Source organism: Periplaneta americana, chromosome 11 (genome assembly GCF_040183065.1).
Source record: "Periplaneta americana isolate PAMFEO1 chromosome 11, P.americana_PAMFEO1_priV1, whole genome shotgun sequence".
In the NCBI taxonomy this organism is placed as follows: domain Eukaryota; kingdom Metazoa; phylum Arthropoda; class Insecta; order Blattodea; family Blattidae; genus Periplaneta; species Periplaneta americana.
The window spans coordinates 230,077-249,825 of NC_091127.1; the positions used below are offsets into that span (position 1 = coordinate 230,077).

Consider the following 19,749-nt stretch of genomic DNA (forward strand, 5'->3'; position numbering starts at 1 on the left):
CAGAAGAGGAAAAACGATTTTCTATTCCAAGGTAAGAAGAAGGTGAGTTAGCGCTCAGGGAAATGAAGGATGGAAAAACAACAGGAGTTAATAGAATTCCATTGAATTAGTGAAATGCCTGGGAGAAGAAAGAAATAAGCTGTATGAAAAGGGCGAATGGCCTGACAGGAAGGAAGAAAAACAATGCCAAGAAATGTAATGATCCACTCAACGAAAGTTCTCTTGCGAATCGACCTTTATATTCTAAGATGAGAGGAGAGCCGGGAAAAGAGCAATTTGGCTTCAGAAAGGGAAAAGGTACGAGAGATGCAAATGGAGTGCTGCGAACAATCGGGAAAGGATACCTAGAGAAGACCAAAGAAGTGGATTTAGTATTTGTGGGGATGGGAAGACTTTTGACAGTGGATTGCAATAGCCTGATGGGCATTCTGAAGAAAACTGGTGTGGATTGGAAAAGCAATCTTTATATAAAACAATGAGTGAAAGTCGAGATAGGGGAAGAAATATCAGAGGGAAGTGAAATAGGGAGAGGTGTACTACAATGGTGCCCTTTATCACCTACCTTGTTTAACGTCTACTTGGAGGATTTAGTAAAGGACTGTATTCAAAACATGGGAGAGGTGATCGTAGGAGGAAGAAGAATAAAGTGTACAAGATATGCTGATATGGCGTTGTCAGCAGAAGAAGAGACAATAAGTAGTGAGGGATATGCTACTGGAGTTAAATTATAGCTGTGAGGAGTATGGATGAAGATAAATGCAAACAAGACGAAGACCATGGTTGTCGGAAGAAAAATAAAGAAGATAAACGTGCGAATACTAAATGAGGCATTTGAGCAAGTGAACAGCTTCAAATACTTGGGGTGTACTGTAAGCAGTAACATGAGCTGCAGCCAGGAAGTCAGAAGGAGGAAAGCAATAGCAAAGAAAGCATTTAATAGAAAAAGGAGCATATTCTGCGGACCTCTAGAAAATAACTAAGGAAGCGACTAGTGAAGTGCTTTGTGTGGAATTTGGCATTACATGGGGCAGAAACATGAACATTACGACGAAGTGAAGAGAAACGACTAGAAGCATTTGAAATGTGGGTATAGAGAAGGATGAGGTGTGTGAAATGGACAGATAAAATAAGAAATAAAGCTCTTTTAGAAAGAGTGGGTAAACAAAGAATAATGCTGAAACTGATCAGGAAGAGTAAAAGAAATTGGCTGGGTCACTGGCTAAGAAGAAACTGCCTACTGAAGGATGCACTGGAAGGAATGGTGAACGGGAGCAAAATTCGGGGTAGAAGAGTATATGAGATGATAAACAACAGTAAGCTACACAGATTGTATGCAGAGACTAAGAGGAAGGAAGATTGGAGAATGCTAGGTTTGCAGTGAAAGACCTGCCCTTGGACAGATAACTATGTATGAATGAATAAAGAAACTTTGACTCTACGGACAAAAATATTAAAATGCAAATATACTGTAGTTTTACATTTTGATATAAACGCACAATAAACCGGAAATGACATGATTTTGTTGGGGTTGGAAGTAACCTGAGTTCACGGCACACTGCTTGCAAAAGTAGATAATACTGTGATCTGTAATATAATTATATACATTATACGTTGTCTAAAATTATTTGTTCGTAGATAATACTGTGATCTCTAATATAATTATATACATTATATGTTGTCTAAAATTATTTGTTCGTAGATAATAGTGTGATCTGTAATATAATTATATACATTATACGTTGTCTAAAATTATTTGTTCGTAGATAATACTGTGATCTGTAATATAATTATATACGTTATACGTTGTCTAAAATTATTTGTTCGTAGATAATAGTGTGATCTGTAATATAATTATATACATTATACGTTGTCTAAAATTATTTGTTCGTAGATAATACTGTGATCTGTAATATAATTATATACGTTATACGTTGTCTAAAATTATTTGTTCGTAGATAATACTGTGATCTGTAATATAATTATATACATTATACGTTGTCTAAAATTATTTGTTCGTAGATAATACTGTGATCTGTAATATAATTATATACGTTATACGTTGTCTAAAATTATTTGTTCGTAGATAATAGTGTGATCTGTAATATAATTATATACATTATACGTTGTCTAAAATTATTTGTTCGTAGATAATACTGTGATCTGTAATATAATTATATACGTTATACGTTGTCTAAAATTATTTGTTCGTAGATAATAGTGTGATCTGTAATATAATTATATACATTATACGTTGTCTAAAATTATTTGTTCGTAGATAATACTGTGATCTGTAATATAATTATATACGTTATACGTTGTCTAAAATTATTTGTTCGTAGATAATAGTGTGATCTGTAATATAATTATATACGTTATACGTTGTCTAAAATTATTTGTTCGTAGATAATACTGTGATCTGTAATATAATTATATACATTATACGTTGTCTAAAATTATTTGTTCGTAGATAATACTGTGATCTGTAATATAATTATATACGTTATACGTTGTCTAAAATTATTTGTTCGTAGATAATACTGTGATCTGTAATATAATTATATACATTATACGTTGTCTAAAATTATTTGTTCGTAGATAATACTGTGATCTGTAATATAATTATATACGTTATACGTTGTCTAAAATTATTTGTTCGTAGATAATAGTGTGATCTGTAATATAATTATATACATTATACGTTGTCTAAAATTATTTGTTCGTAGATAATACTGTGATCTGTAATATAATTATATACGTTATACGTTGTCTAAAATTATTTGTTCGTAGATAATAGTGTGATCTGTAATATAATTATATACGTTATACGTTGTCTAAAATTATTTGTTCGTAGATAATACTGTGATCTGTAATATAATTATATACGTTATACGTTGTCTAAAATTATTTGTTCGTAGATAATAGTGTGATCTGTAATATAATTATATACATTATACGTTGTCTAAAATTATTTGTTCGTAGATAATACTGTGATCTGTAATATAATTATATACGTTATACGTTGTCTAAAATTATTTGTTCGTAGATAATACTGTGATCTCTAATATAATTATATACATTATACGTTGTCGTATTGTATTTTTGAATGAAATGCACATCTTGGAGGTAAAGGGACCAGGACTGACCGGATGTACGGTACCGCTTGTAATGCGCACGTCCTGCATTTGAAAAGTGCAGTTCATTGTTCAGGGTGTGAGCTGTTTATAGCTACATAAAATAACTTGTGTGTCATACATGTGGTTCAATTAACCTCGATTCATACAAGGTTAGTTAGTAAAAGTTGAAGAGTTCCGCGAACTAGGTCCAGAGAAGGGCACTTTTACCAACCCGACTCGTGCCATATATCTCGTACCACTTCTTGCTGTAAGTGGGTGATTGGATTCATTATACAGTCGCACCGCTTTCAATGTGAGCATCGACAATAAGCATTGGACGAAATATGCCGAAAATAATTGCGAGAAGAAACTCGATTGAAAGCAGTAAGGCGCGCTCTGCAGATGTCTCTGCCCGGCTGTCCCACATTCCCACGTGTTTCAACGTGTTTATTAGTGTATTCTGCTGCTAAGTTACGAGGAAGATGAAGTTTATAGACGTGTGGCGTTGTGTTCTTACAAGCCGCTTTAATATCTTGTTAACAGCGATCCTTGCTTCTCATTACAACTGTAGTGCTCAGTGCCATCTGATAACTATTCCAGGGGCACAAACAACGAACTAGTTGCGCGACCAGAATATAGACGGGATCGCTTGTTAATCTATTTTACACTAACTTTGAGTTTAAAATTTATTATTATTATTATTATTATTATTATTATTATTATTATTATTATTATTATTATTATTATTATTATTATTAACACTTCCGTGATTTAGACAATCTGTACTCGCTGTTGTGGATACTAAGTATGTTATTAGTAATGGACATACCAAGTTTCAATAGTTCTGTAAATATTAATAATTTTATTAAACTTTATATCGTTTGATATAAAATGCTCCATGCACCATATTGTAAGAAATTTTCAATATTTCTTTTTATTTATATGTTCAGAGAAGGTATATAAATAATGATAAGTATTAGTTTATTATGGGAATAATATAGTAGGTAATAGAGCTATCTTGGTTTTAATTTCATACTTTTAATGGCACAAAATAAAAAACTAACATCGGAATATCAAAATAAAGATAATAAAAATGGAAAAAAACAAATTTTCATTTTTTCTTCAGTTTTGTTCGAAAATTTCACCTCTAGACAAGAAGCTGAGTGCTAGCGCACACTGAGGGCAGACCAGTTTGTCTGCGGCTGCAGTCCGTGCTCTTCGTATTCGTCTGAAGGTCAGTGCTGAGTACATCCCGTTTTCTGTTCAAGATAACTGAAATAGACTAAATTGCACATATCTTATGAAGATGCATGCGACCAATCGGAGAGGAGTCTGAATTCAGAAAATGGTGTATATAACATCGAAACTAGTCAGTCAGGTAAAATAACACCTTAATTTAAAGAGTCCATTAACGCAGTGAAGTTGTTACTTTTTAATTTAAATAATTAATATTTGATCAGTGATTCATTCATTGTATTCTGCCCAAGGATAGGGCTTTCACTGCAAACCCAGCATTCTCCAGTCTTTCCTATTTTCTGACTTCCTCTTAGTCTCCGTATATGATTCATATATCTTATTGTTAGTGAAAGCTTCACCTTTCGTTACAAATGGAAACAGTTGTAATTATGCTATAATATTGTTAGGAAACTGTCCCAAATGTTTTACAAACAATCGAATGAACGCTGAAGGATGAGATGTCCACGTTGTACAAAGCATCCTCACCTGACACGAAGTCTCCTCTATTTGGATCTACAATAAACCGTATAGACGACTGCTCGTGTGTATGAACGCTAGGGCATCTTTCAAATCCATTAATCCAGTAGTTTTTGGTGCCTTGGACTTTAAAAATTGTCTTTGTTCTAACTCAGTAACAGATTATGGATTTTTCTTTTCACCATGCAGCTCATATTTTCCCAATCTTACACCAAATAAATTTTTGAATTTCAACAGTTGGATTTTTTCTATTTGTCTGTACAGCTTTGCGAACTTCGTGCGCTTCCAAGTGAGTTCGCCCAACTTGGAGATATTTGCGACTGTAGGAACATCTCTTCCCCTTTCTTTCAGTTCCCGCAGTAGCAACACTGTTACATAAATATTTATATTTTGTTCCGAACAAGAATCACTGAACATGTTGACTTCTGTAACATTACTAGGGCATAACGCAAAGTTCCATATAACTTTATGGACAGATATCTTTTGAAAAATTAAGCCCATTTGCATTGCAGTCATCAGCACTAACTTATAAAAATGTAAAATCATAGCGTAAAAAAACTACAGTCAGTGAAGCCATTATAACATTATGCATTGAAGTTGCCTATCATTCTTTTAAAAAAGTGGTAATTCTAGCCTGTTATTCTATCTTGTAATCCAACACATATTTTCACAATTTTCCTCCCTGCTTAACAAAATAACATGGCCTTTAGTCAATGGTACATTGTTTCCAACACAATAAAATAATTTTATAATAATTATGCTAACGGAATATGTATGATAAGACTTTCTTGTGTTAAATTCTAACGTACCTTGTTTACATGTTTCGACCTTTTATGGGTCACCCTCAAAACTGGTCGTTGTTGGTCTTGGCGCCTCTTGATTTGTTTCCTGTGAGGGTGTGTTCGTGTGATATAATGTAGAGTCAAAGAGTGTGTGTGTTCTGAAATTGAGTTGTGTGTTGAGAACTTCGTTGGGGTGTGTTTTCGTGTGTCTGTATATTTCATATTGTTCTAGTGTGTTGAGTTTCTGGCTTTTTGGTTGGATGTGTAGTATTTCCATGTCTGTGTTGATGTCTCTGTGGGTGTGGTTAGCATTTGTGATGTGTTCTGCATATGTGGAGGTGTTTTGTAATTTTGTTATGGCTGTGATGTGTTGTTTGTAACGTGTTTGAAATGATCTACCTGTCTGTCCTATGTAGAAGTTGTTGTAGGTGTTACATTTGAGTTTGTATACGCCTGTGTGGTTGTATTTGTTTGTTTGTGTTGTTTGTGTGTTGAGATGTTTTTGTAGAGTGTTATTTGTTCTGTATGCGATGTTGTAATTTAATTTCTTGAATGAGGTTGCAATTTTGTGTCTGTTTTTGTTTTCGTATGTTAGTGTGATGTATTTTTTGTGTTTCTTGTGTTTGTGTTGTATTCTTATGTTTTTTTGTGATTATGTTTTGTCTTAGGTATTATGTTGTCTATTATGTTGGGGTTGTATCCGTTTTCTTGTGCTATGTATTTAATTGTGTTCAGCTCTTCGTTGTAATCCTGTTGGTTCATTGGTATGTCGAGTAGTCTGTGTACCATTGTTCGGAATGCAGCTTGTTTGTGTTGTGTTGGGTGGTTGGATGTGTTGTGTATGTGTGATGTTGGTTTTCTGTATACTTTGAATGTGTGTTTGTTGTCGACTTTTGTTATTGTGATGTCTAGAAAATGTATGGATTTGTTGTTTTCAATTTCTAGTGTGTAGTATAGCTTTGGGTGTGTTTTGTTTATGTGTTGATGCAGGTTTTGGATCTGTCTTTTGTTTCCTTTGTATAATATTAGTATGTCATCTACATATCTGTGCCAATATATGATGTTGTCTGCGTGTTTGTTGTTGTCTTTGTTTAGTATGTATGTTTGTTGTATGTGGTGTAAGAACATTTCTGCTAGTATGCTGGAAATGGGTGATCCCATGGGTAGGCCTTCGGTTTGAGTGTAATATTTGTTATTGTATGTGAAATAGTTTTGTTTTGTGATGATGTCTGTGGTTGTGGATGATTTCTTTAATGTGTTCTTGTGATGTGTTGTTTTTGAGCATTTGTTCCAGTATCTGTAGTGTATCTTTTATGGATATGTTTATGTATAAGTTAGTTATGTCGAAAGTTGCTAATGTTGTATTGTGTAGCTAGTTTATTGTTGTCCTTTTTTTATTTCTGGCTTATTTCTGTTATTACTTTGTTTGTGTGTGTTATAACCTCTTCAAGTTCTGTGTTGTTCCTTATGGTTTTGTCCATGTTTGTGGCTATACCTGGTAAGGTTTATCTTGTCTCAGTAGCAATAAAACCAAGTCCCTTCAAATGAGGGTGGAGATTACAGGAGGGTTGTAAATTTTCAGGATTCCTTTCAAAACCTTGTTATTGTGCAGGCTGCCGGAACTCAGTTTCTTGAAAGACAAGCTCAGTGACGGAACTACACAGTACGAAGAGAGATATTTTGTTATTTTATTTTGTGCTACAGAATGTATCAACTAGTCCCTTCCGCCACTGGATCGATGGACGGCACCGCTCCACTCCCCCATCGCCATAACAATACAGACGAAGTAAGACACATCTCCTTTCTCTCTCTTTTCAAAGTGAGACAAGATATATCACACAGACTTTAGTTTGTACCTTGTCGTGGTCTTTGTCGTTGACTTTGTTAAGGTCATTATCGTGGTCTTTGTTCTCTTTGTCACTGTCTTCATTGTGACCCTTGTCTTTCACATGGTCCTTATCCAGGTACCTGTCTTTGTCGTGGTCGTTTTCTTTGTCGTGATCCTTGTTGTCTTTGTCATGGTACTTATCACCCGTGCGGTGTTTGAATGATCAAGCTTTCAGCCTATCACGCAGGCGGTCCGGGTTCGAGTCTCGATCTTTCATCGAAAAACCCACAGTGACACTTGTGGCGTGCAAGGTTCCCCATATCAGGCATCCGCATCATTCAGCCGACATCTCGTCATTCCACAGCATTCTCCGAACGCCGTGGAGGGGGCTGGCCTAGGAACGAGTGGCGTTGCCTGCTAGGAGCCTAGGCACGCAGTGAGCCTTGAGGCCATTCAATGAAAATTAAACGCAAAACCTTGCACCTATGTTACTTAATGTATTCAGCCGATATATTGCGTTTTGCGTCTATGTTGGGTTGACATAGCCTATGCCGAAATTTTTCATGCCGTTGTGAAATACTTATACATTTACTTAGATGAAAATGAGTTTTGTACAAATGTTGAAATTCTCTTTTGCAATGTGTGCAAACATAAAGTTAATAATAATAATAATAATAATAATAATAATAATAATAATAATAATAATAATAATAATAATGGCTTTATTTAACCTGGCAGTGTTAAGGCCGTAAAACTGGATCGGAACTAAGTAATTACATACTGATACAATTTAGGTACATAATGAGATCAAAAGCGGTAGTTACATAAAATTTACCTCATAAAATAAAAATAAACATAGTGGAATACATATTAATGTTGTTGGAATCAAATACGAATCACATAAAAACAGAAGCCGATAATTCAATTAAAAAAAAATGTACACAGTAAAAATAAAAATAAACACATTAGTATACATATTAGTATTAGATTACAATTAAGTAGGATTTACATAATTAAACCAGAAACCGACAATTGAATAAAATGTACACAAAAATATATTAATAATAAAAAACAACACAGTGGGATACATATTGGCGTTAAGTGATAAATAAACATGATTTAGATAATAAAAATAAATACAGTGGAACACATTCCATTCAATATTTGCAACGCGTTAGATCTGGCAACTCATCATAAGATATTTTTCTAATTTACATTTAAAGAAAATTAAAGTTCGGCAGCCCTTGACTTCAGGCGGCAGAGAATTCCAGTGACGAGAAGTAGCAACAGTGAAAGATGAAGAATAAAGAGATGATGTGTGCAGTGGTATTTCTAGCGTGTTATCATATTGTGACCGAGTATTTAAGTTATGATACCGAGAAAGACTGTGGAATCGGACAGATAAGTAAGAGGGAGTAGAGGTGTGCAAAATTCGGTATAAGAGAGAAAGGGAATGTAACTTTCTCCTCTCATTTAACCTGAGCCACAATAATTTATCGAAAGAAGGCGAAATGTGATCGTAGTAGTAGTGATACATTATTTCGTATCACAGCTTTGAACGGCCGCAAAACGCAAAACATTCAGTGGCCGAAAAGTAAAACCTTGTTACATTTGGACAGAGCTAGCAGCCGTCAGCTGCTCTCTTGTGTTCTCTTCAACTACGCAGGAATTTCTTTCTATAAACAAGCAGTGCTCGTGATCCGATCCGTTGGTTTTTCCGAGGTTTTCCCCAGGTGTAAGACGAATGTCTGCTGATCTATGGAGAATCCTCAGACTCATCTCTCCAAATATCTCGCTACACTATTCGCACCGATGCGATGGTGGATAAACTTATATTTGACACTACGAGTTGAAATAACACAATGGACAGAAGGCGAGTCCTCCAGAGAAATTGAACAATTCAATAAAATTATTCACACGTCCCCTACTTCGCCTTGGCCAGAAGATGTTTGTGACAACCCTGCTCCGCTGCGACTGCTAGTTCTCGGAGAAAGTCCTCAGAATCATACCTGCCGGTGTTCTAAGGCCTTCCAATCAAATCCGGAAATAGGAAATAGCCCTGAGAACCGGAGGGGAATCTCAATATTTGCCGCCTTATATTACGCTGTTTGAGGCGCTTAGCGCTGTGCTAGGATGTAAAGCAGCTTCACTCGTAAGGCGAAGAAAACCCTACCGGGAACCATCTCTCATTATCTCAAAGAATGGTGTTCTAGCGGATGAAACTATGGACTGGAGAACAGAACTGAAACTGACCCTCTTCCGAAATCAGTAAGCCAGAAGAAAAAGGGTCAGCACAAACGTATTAATGCAGACTTAACAAAAAACATTTGTGATATTCAGAAAGCCGGTTAACACAAGCTTGCCCGCAATATCCTTTTTTTCAACTTCACTTTCCCAATTTTTAAAATCGTTCTCTTGGATAGACGCCTAAGTTTGATTGATACCGCAAACACGGTACAGTGCTTCGTATATAATTTCAAATTTTCATAAATAAAAGATGTAAATAATAATATTATATACAAAGCACTGTACCGTGTATATATTATATACTATACGAGTAATATGTAGCAGCGAAAGTTGCTCCACTTTTAGATGATAGTTAAAAAATTCCAACAAAATCATTACCATACACCTAAGAAATGATAATATTATTGTTATTTTATCTTACGAAGAACTAAAAAATTTAATCATCTTATTTTAATGTTTTTATACAAACATTTTTGTATTAAAAGTAAAAAATTTGAAATGTACAGTATTTTTAACAGCCTTGACTTAATAACAAATCGAATGAGACACTTGCATCGTTTAGTACAGAGCCATGCCAACGTTGAAACTACATTTGACATCGTCATAATCGGCATAGTTTAGTACAGAGCCATGCCAACGTTGAAACTACATTTGACATCGTCATAATCGGCATAGTTTAGTACAGAGCCATGCCAACGTTGAAACTACATTTGACATCGTCATAACCGGCATAGTTCAGTACAGAGCCATGCCAACGTTGAAACTACGTTTGACATCGTCATAACCGGCATAGTTTAGTATAGAGCCATGCCAACGTTGAAACTACATTTGACATCGTCATAACCGGCATAGTTCAGTACAGAGCCATGCCAACGTTGAAACTACATTTGACATCGTCATAATCGGCATAGTTTAGTACAGAGCCATGCCAACGTTAAAACTACGTTTGACATCGTCATAATCGGCATAGTTTAGTACAGAGCCATGCCAACGTTGAAACTACATTTGACATCGTCATAATCGGCATAGTTTAGTACAGAGCCATGCCAACGTTGAAACTACATTTGACATCGTCATAACCGGCATAGTTCAGTACAGAGCCATGCCAACGTTGAAACTACATTTGACATCGTCATAACCGGCATAGTTTAGTACAGAGCCATGCCAACGTTGAAACTAATTTAATATAAAAAAAAACATTCTTTTCGAGGGCCGCAGACATCCTCCAATAATAATTAATTTACATAAATGTCTTAGTGATTAGTGTAATTAATAATACAAGTCTGTTCAATTAAATTTTTTAAATTTTAAGTTTGGAACTTTACTATCGGGCCGCAGCAAACATAGTGCAGTTTGTGAAATGCGTTGCAAAATCTCGGAAATTTAAAAACTCGCTCTGCTCGTTTTTGAAACTTTTTCTGTATTTTGTAAAAGCGCTTCCCAACACTGCATCGCAATATACTATTGCACGCTAGTAAATTGATCTATTAGCCCTGTTATTGGTCCATGCATGCGCAATTTAACGTCTGAAAGAATATCCTCAAAATATTGTGAATGATAACAGTTGTCTCATAATAGATTTTCTACGATAGTGCGTGAAGTGCAATTTCACGCACTATTAGCAGTGTGTGAAGTGAGCTTTTTCAACACCAGTGCGTGAAGTAAGCATAGTGTGCAAGCCTCGTTTCGCAAACCTCCGCTCCTGCCAAAATACTACTCGCGTCACGGACTTGTATCATAAATAACTATTAAATACTGTTTCAAAGTGTAGGCTAATGCAAGTATGTTTGGTTAACTGAATTTTAATGGAATACACTTAAAAATAAATATATGTTACGCCATGTATAATAATAATAATAATAATAATAATAATAATAATAATAATAATAATAATAATAATAATAATATAGTGAGACAAGTGGCCAACAGGCTTGGAGCTCACATATTTAGTTTCTTACAGCCCCGAAACTCTTGCAAGGACGCGTTTTGCGTACCTTTTAAAGTTCTCGTCCAAATTCTCGTCTTTCAACTCAATAATAATAATAATAAAAATAATAATAATAATAATAATAATAATAATAATAGGCTAATAATAATCTTAGTCAGTGAGTGGAATACTACACTAAAGGCATTGTCAGTATTTACAAATCTAATAGATTACAAAATACATTTCCTTAATTACAGATGTAAATATTTAAAATATTAAATTATTTATCAAATTCTATATAAAATATTGGTAAAAGTACTAAAATACTGTACATTCTGGTTATGGCTTTTATCAGAGATAGATCATATGTACAGTAATGAATATCTATGCTACAGGCAACATAAACAATATATGTGTATCTACAGTAGAGCTATATACCATCCCACCATAACACAATATGTTCCTCATATGTATTTATGCTGTACAAAGCAAAGCCTTGTCTTTTATCCGGTACGTAAATTGAATCATAAGTAACGTCTGTATACATGAAGGCAGTTTATTAAATAAAGCCAGACCATAATGCATTTGTGTTTTGCTTAGTCTAGCACAAGGAAGTACAAGACTAGTGTTACTTCTAACATTGTGATAAATTATGGACCATATTCCTAACAGGTAAGTTTGTTAATGTATAGCAATCAAGTTAATATACAGGGTGGGCCGTAAGTAATGTCATTAATTTCAGAGGGTTATTCTTTGAGATATTGCAAACAGAAAACTTTAATATAATTTTGCTCGTTTTTGCTTTCTTTTCGAGATGAAATTGTTTTATATGAAGTATTTCATAGCGTGTGTTAGGAAAGCCATTGATTTAATTCGAAATCTGCTCAGTCAGTGTAAGAGAGCAGTGCATTATGGAAATGTTTAGTTTTGTCTTCTAACGTGCAGAAATTTTATCCGAACAAATGTAACATTCAAAAAATTGTTTGCAGAACCAGAAGTTACATTCATTCAGATCAAATTTCTGCACATTTAAAGGACAAAACTAAAATTCTTTCAATCACTTATTATCATTATACAGTGCGCTCTAAACTGACTGAGCATATTGGAAATTAAGCCAATGGCTTTCCCAAAACACCTATGAAGTATTTTATATAAAACAATTTTTATCTCGAAAAGGAAGCAAAAACGAGGAAAATTGTATTAAACTTTCTTGTTTGAAATATCTCAAAGAATAACCCCTAAATTAATTACATTACTTACAGTTCACCGTACATATAAACAGGGTACACCCAAAACTTTTAATTCCTGAAAATAAAACTTACAAGAATTTACATTACGTCTAACCCAAGAAACTGCTTTGTTCGTTTCACTTCTCCCACTGACGTCATAGAAATAAAAAAAATCGCAGATAACGACGGTGTTCCATTTATTTAACTGTAGACATCATTCGTCGAGGGCGCGATCGTATAAAATAGCACAGGTGTGAGTGAATGGTAGCGTTTTGACATCGGTTACACTTCTGATCTAGGGACAACATTCATTTGCCTGTCTACGACGCAAAGGGATTCAGTATATTTTGTGCGACATCGTGCGTATTTGCTTGTTTTCCGCACAAAACCAATCCGCGGAAAGTCTAAAATTCCATATTCAGTATTCCCAACCTAATACACATAACAATTTTCCTCTTCTTACCGCTTAAATGACATATTGATTTTACTGCTTTAGGCTTTTAACATATTATTTTTACAGACGTTCAGTATAGTAATAATTATAAATTGGAAACTTACCACTGCAATTTCACCTAAATTGCACTGTTAATTATTGTTTTTAAATATTTGCAAAAAATAAGTAAACTCTACAACTCCACTAAAGTTACTGCATTCGTGATGCAAGTAACATTAAGGAAGCCGTGAAAAAATCAACAAGATTCCAGACTCATCATAGACTGGGGGAGAAAAAAAGACAGACGTATATCACGGCCTGCTGGAGTATAGTAAACACAGAAAACATTTTAAAGCAACAATGTTGAAGATAGATATTTTTGTTTGCAAATTTGCCGTCATTGAACAGAAACCAAGATGGAGATTTCATTGGAACTAATTAGAAATTCCTCTTTCAGGTATGTAATAAACGATCTTCGCACAAAATAATGTACGATACACGAGCGGTATGTTTTCTTTCAATTCTCGGAAATTAAAAAAGTTCAACTACGTTTCGCTTTTTCAAACTTTTCCTCGAACATGAAAACTTCAACATACCGCTCTTGTAACGCATATTACTATTCCCTTCGCTAAATGTAGGTCTATATATTTCCTTTAATAATAAATCGTCTTCGACTGACAAAATATAATCCCCGACCGCCTCGCTCTTTTCTACTGCGTGTCGTAAACCAAAAATACGACTCAGGTGTGCTGATGGTTACTGCAAATCCAGTCCTCGACTGCGTTCCGGCCTTCGCTAACACTTACCGGCATTCAGTTTATTTCCCTTTAAAGGAAGCAATGAGAAGGACTTTTATCTCTCTTAAATGGCTTTCTCTCGGCCGTTCTGGAAGCAACAAACCTCTTATACCTGATTCCAGCCCACAAGTTATAGTTCACTGCAAATGTGCGTTAAGTCTGTACGGTGCCGAGTCCAACTTTAACTCCGTTGGCGACGTAGTTAATGAAGGTTTCTTATTGCTCGCAGAAATTAATCAATTTTTAAGAAAACATAATATCCATAGGGGGATTTTTCGCAAGAGCGATAAAATGCGAAATGACTGCAAAGCCTTGTGCTTTTCTATTCTCATTTTTCACGACATATATACATCTAACCTTTTTAATGAATTTTGAATATGCGATAAATTGCGAAGTTTCTACTAAAATACGATATACTGTAAATGCGAAACCTATTATTTTTTTTAAGTAAATTTATCTTATAAGGTTAAATTAATACACATACATACATACATACATACATACGTACATACGTGCATACATACATACATACATACATACATACATACATACATACATACATACATACATACATACATACATACATACATACAGTACTGTCCGTTACTCAGGAGAAGACGAGCGGAAAGAATGTGACCTTCTTGACTATCGCTGTTGATTACTATAAACATCGCTCAGATAAGCATCCCAGTAGCCGGGTTATTACTGTGCAGGAAACATGAGTCACAATGCGTATGGAAATTAAAGCTGAGTTGAACAGAAGGAGACCTAATGTTTCCGCTTACTGCAGTACAAATATTGACGTGTTGTCATACGTTATCTGTTCACATCCCTTTCCCCTCAGTCCGCTCTCGTCTCCTGAGTCATCGACAGTACATACGTGTACTGTCCATGGGAAGATCTTTCTCTGCAAACCCAGCATTCTCCAATCTTTCCTATTTTCTGCCTTCCTCCTAGTCTCCGCAAATGATTAACATATCTTAATGTCGTCTATCATCTGATATCTTCTTCTGCGTCAAACTCTTCTTCCGTTCACCATTCCTTCCAGTGCATCCTTCAGTAGGCAGTTTCTTCTCAGCCAGTGACCCAGCCAATTCCTTTTTCTCTTTCTGATCAGTTTCAACCTCATTCTTTCTTTACCCACTACCATGCCATGTTTGCAGTTTTTCTTGGGAAGGATAAATGCGGTAACTTCCCGTTGCTTTCCGCACACCACTGTCTCTTTCGCATCTTAAAAGATCCCAGGGGGCCTCAGAGTGGAAGTGAGGAGAGTGGATTTGACTAACTGGGCCTTCCGGACTTCACCGAAATTCACAGAAAGGGTTAAATGTCATTTCTATCGCGGTTTTTGACCCAATCAGAGACCGGGAAATCCCAATTAGCCACACAAACACACATACATACACACACTCATAATCCTTTGTTTCTCTTGAAAAATAAAACTATATCGAGGAGATTGTGCAACCTTGCAGGATGCGGGTGGTAGAAATTAGTGTCGTGCAATGTTTCAACTTGAGAGGCGATTTTAAGAAACTACAAACTGCGTCTGCTCCTTAGGCATCCAACAACACGAAGAAATGAAGCGTGTAAAAAAAATAATCTGCAGTAGTCCGTTGAAAACCGGTAAGAGGCCTTACGTTCGATTCAAATTTGCCGAGTATCTGTAGAACCGAAGCTACCTTCGCGTTTGTGTAGTCTTTCCCTTCCCTTACATGCCCGTGCCTTCCTCCTCTCCTGCGCCTCATGCTTTGGCTGCATAAGGATGTCAAGCACATGCCTTGCCAAGTTACGCACAGTGAGGAGTGTAGGTAGCCTAACTTTTCTTGTTATTATCATCACTAAACATTAAAAAAATATAAACACAAATAAATCAAAGAAAATATATTTAAAAAACGTATGTGTTCATAGCATATAGTATAGTATATATAATCACGTCTTTGCTATCGACTAATATTGTGCATTGTCCAAACATGAGAGAGGAAACCAAGACTTCAAAAACTTAGTCTTATTTCATATGAAAAACTAATCGCAAGATCAAAGCTAAAATTCTTATCCGGTTAAAACGTGAAGGGGTGGGAGTGGAGGACAGCGAATATTTTCATAACAAACACGGCAGGCCTCCTCCTGCAGAGCGAACATCGTACTCAGCCATACTGGACGAACATGGCGCCTTTGTTACTTCACACATCTGTTCTTACCTTGCAAGTGCGATTTATTTGAATATCATGTGAAGAATGTAATTATAGTTACTTTTTGTCGGTAACTAGTAGACATATATTATAAGTAAAAACTGTCATTTACTGTATTTTTAAAACGTAATGTGATTTACGTATATGTAACGTACAGTAGTGACAAAAAAAACCGGACCGACCCTTGTAGCTGATTTCAGAGCCTTCTTCACTCCAGAGCACGATAGATTGCTAACTAAGACTTTCGTGGTTCGAATCTTGTCTGGGAAGGAAACTTTTTTTGTTCCTTATTCAAATGTATTCCCAATACTTTTCGATTGTAGCGATATTTTACTACTTAATTAACTTATTATTCGTTCTAAAATCCTTACGTAACTAAAAGCATGAAGGGATGGGAGGGAAGAGTAAGAGAGGCCAGCGGACTTGAAGGGACAAGTTCGAGCGAGCTGGACAGATGTGCTTCTTCAAAGCAGACTTCGATTCTTGTCACGCTCGACAAACTTGAACCGAACATAGCACTTGAAATGCATGGCACTAGCAGGAATTGCACAAATATTTTTCTCCAAGAGTTAGTAAAGTATTTAACTCTACTATTTCTGGCCATATATTGTCAGCTGATTATGTAAGAGCAAAGCAAAGATATCATTTTACTTGAATGTTAACATGAAGAGTTTAGTTGAGGGATATGAATATTTTCATACTCAAATTGTTCAAAATATTCAGAAAAATAAAGATGTGTACCGCTCAAATTATGCAGAGTTCCCCCAAGCAGCTGTGCAATGTACCTATTTGGGATGCTGAACAATTTGCCAGTAAATACAATTGAATTGTAAGTGATAGAAAAACACGAGTGAAAAACGAACTGTGCAGGTGTGTTCTATAATTTGTTTCAATAATATGATTCATGAACATGACTTACAATGTGATAATCAGTATCTCTATGTGTGATTTTAATTCTACGCTGTTGTTTTCAAAAAGCATACCTATATTAACCTACTTGTTTTTCTTCAAAACGCTATAAAACGCTAAATGACGAATGTGTAAATGCTATGAAATAATAAATGTTAAAATCAAAATCAAAAATTTCTGATTTAAAATTGCTACAAATCACCACCTGTAAAACAAGAACCCTGAGATAATGCAGGGATTTCTTCTGTTGTCTGCTACGCGTACTTTACTACGTTGCCACTAAAAATGTGGTAAGGATTTCTTTCGTTGTTAAAAATTTGTCACTCTAACTCATATTTATTTAAAATCCAATTACCGGTCGATAGTAGTGAATAGAGATTAATTTCCAACATGAGTGAATTCCGTGTTCAATTTATAAGCTAAATAGTCTATACATATCATTTTTGTAAAAGTCCATCTCCTATTTTATCGGTACAGAAACTTTTCTTAATTTTCAAACACTGCAAAATATTAACTTATGTTGGTTTCACATCACGCGGATTTTATATCAGATAATGCATGGTCGTAAGAACTGAATTTCTTGTGTATCTTGAGGGTGTCGCGGAATTTGTCCTGACCGCTGTACAAACTCTGCGCAGGGTAGTTCGGTAGTCCTGCCGTCTGCGTCATCTCCTTTGCACTCTATTTTCCTCTATTCACATCTTAACAACATAATCAGCTGCGGACTCACCTGAGGAGGGCGCGGGGTGTAGTAGTCGCGGCGCCCTGGCCCTTGCTGCGCAGTGGTGCCAACTTCCGTAGTTTTATCCCAATCTCGACGGCTGGGATAAACGCTGTTCGCTGTTGTTTCTTGACGGTAGTTGGCAGTGACGCTGGGTGTCACGCTGTTGGTGGTAGCGATCTGCACAGTTCGCGTCACGCTGCCGGGCGGGGTGGATGATGCCGGCATGGCCCTGGAGCTCCTGTCCCTGTTCACAACGTACACTTGCCCGGGCGCGGATAGGGGCGCGGGGGTTGGGGTGAGCTGCACACTGTTCACACTCGCCGGCCGGCTGAGCAGCAGCGCGGCGGCCACGAACTTCATCACTCCTAACCCCATTGCGGCTCGGAGGAGCAAATTAATTTCGTAGAGTTCAGTCACGTTTTTTCATGAAGTGTGCAAGCGCCTTTATCCTAGAATAGGTCACGGCAGTTGTTAGAGGTTACGAAACGTGAACAGGAAGTACCGACACGACGGTTTATTGTCACTGTGCTTCATCCAGGTTGAATTTCACGTGATTAGTTTGCACTTCGTCACCAAGTTTTAAGCGACGTCGTTCGTGACTGACACACGCCGCTGACTGTCGATGCGAATCCTGCCACTCCTCACGGTTGAATAACCTTTTCTGTTATAATTCTGATTTTGTGTGAGTGTCCGCGCATGTTACGAAGCAGATTTCGAAGGCCGTTTCCGAAGTTAAAGAAATATTTCACACACTTTGAAACGCTGGAGTAGTCACTGCTCCGTGCAAATACCGCGGCCGGCGATTCACAAGCACAGCGCAGCGCTCTTCTGCCAACTGTCGCGCCGCACTACCCAGGAGTGGCGGCCGCCTCGCTTCGCCGCATTGTCCTACTTTGCCGTCTAAAACTGTTGTTGGTATTCCGTCCGCCCTCGAACATCAGTAACCAATCCTATGACTGTTCCCACGACTAACGGACCAATCGTCGACAATCATTTTTTGGGACTGAAAACACTGATTCATGTGTTCAAACAAATCTCCGGTATGAAATTGAACATTCGGCTTGTCGCTCCAATTACAATTCTTAAGTATGTGCCGAACACTTCCGGCTTGTATCCAACACATGGAAGTCATATTTATTGCTTCATGGATTATTAATTGACTTCATCCGAGGAGAATGAGTTTCACGAGATTGAATTGCTAGGTACAAACCAGGTTAAAGAGCGGATACATTTTGTAGACATTGTCTTACAGATGACTTAGGCTAGCACGGTTAGTATTGATCATCCCCTGATACGACAATAAAAAGGTTCTACTTGCACTTTTTATTGAGATTGGGTTACATATCAAATCATACAGCTGAAATTCAGATTTATCCCTTATTGCAATTGAGATCCGGAATCCAAGAGGGGCCCAAGTCCATTACATCTAACTTTTGGGAAATTGGAAAAAATGTTTGCTGTTGCTACAAAATGCCACTGACTAATTATTTTTTGTTTCGTAAGTACATCTCCATTACATCTTTTCATATAACCATGGCAACAAGCTTCTACTAATTATTTTGCGTGAGAAATAAATTTTGGAAGTGATTAAATATTGGGCCCCTCTTGGATTCCGAGTCTCAATTCTTATGTCAACTGATTTAGTTTCTTACTCGTAGATCCGTGAGAAAGGTCCCAACTATAAACGAACTTTCAGTTTCGAATAAAAAGGATCTATCCACATCATGCAGGCACCGTCTGCTGCTGGAACGAAGCACTTCAACAGCTTATCAGAATGGGATTTTTTACCACTGTATGCCCTTCAATGTCGAAAATATTAATAATTTATATTTAGTATAAATATTTGAGAATATTAATT

The 19,749-nt window shown here is 36.3% G+C and overlaps 1 protein-coding gene across 2 annotated transcripts in view; it reads right to left on the minus strand.

The window, feature by feature from the left end:
* Window positions 1-18,756, minus strand: part of dsx-c73A (doublesex cognate 73A) — a 105,070-nt gene extending 86,314 nt beyond the window's left edge. For both annotated transcript variants that reach the window (XR_011334750.1, XM_069838785.1), the window contains exon 1: window positions 17,898-18,756. Coding sequence is in view for 1 of the 2 variants with exons in the window: in XM_069838785.1 (XP_069694886.1) it covers window positions 17,898-18,266 (369 nt within the window). In the remaining variant the exon portion in view is untranslated. The remainder of the gene's footprint in view (window positions 1-17,897) is intronic.
* Between the last annotated feature and the right edge of the window lie 993 nt (window positions 18,757-19,749).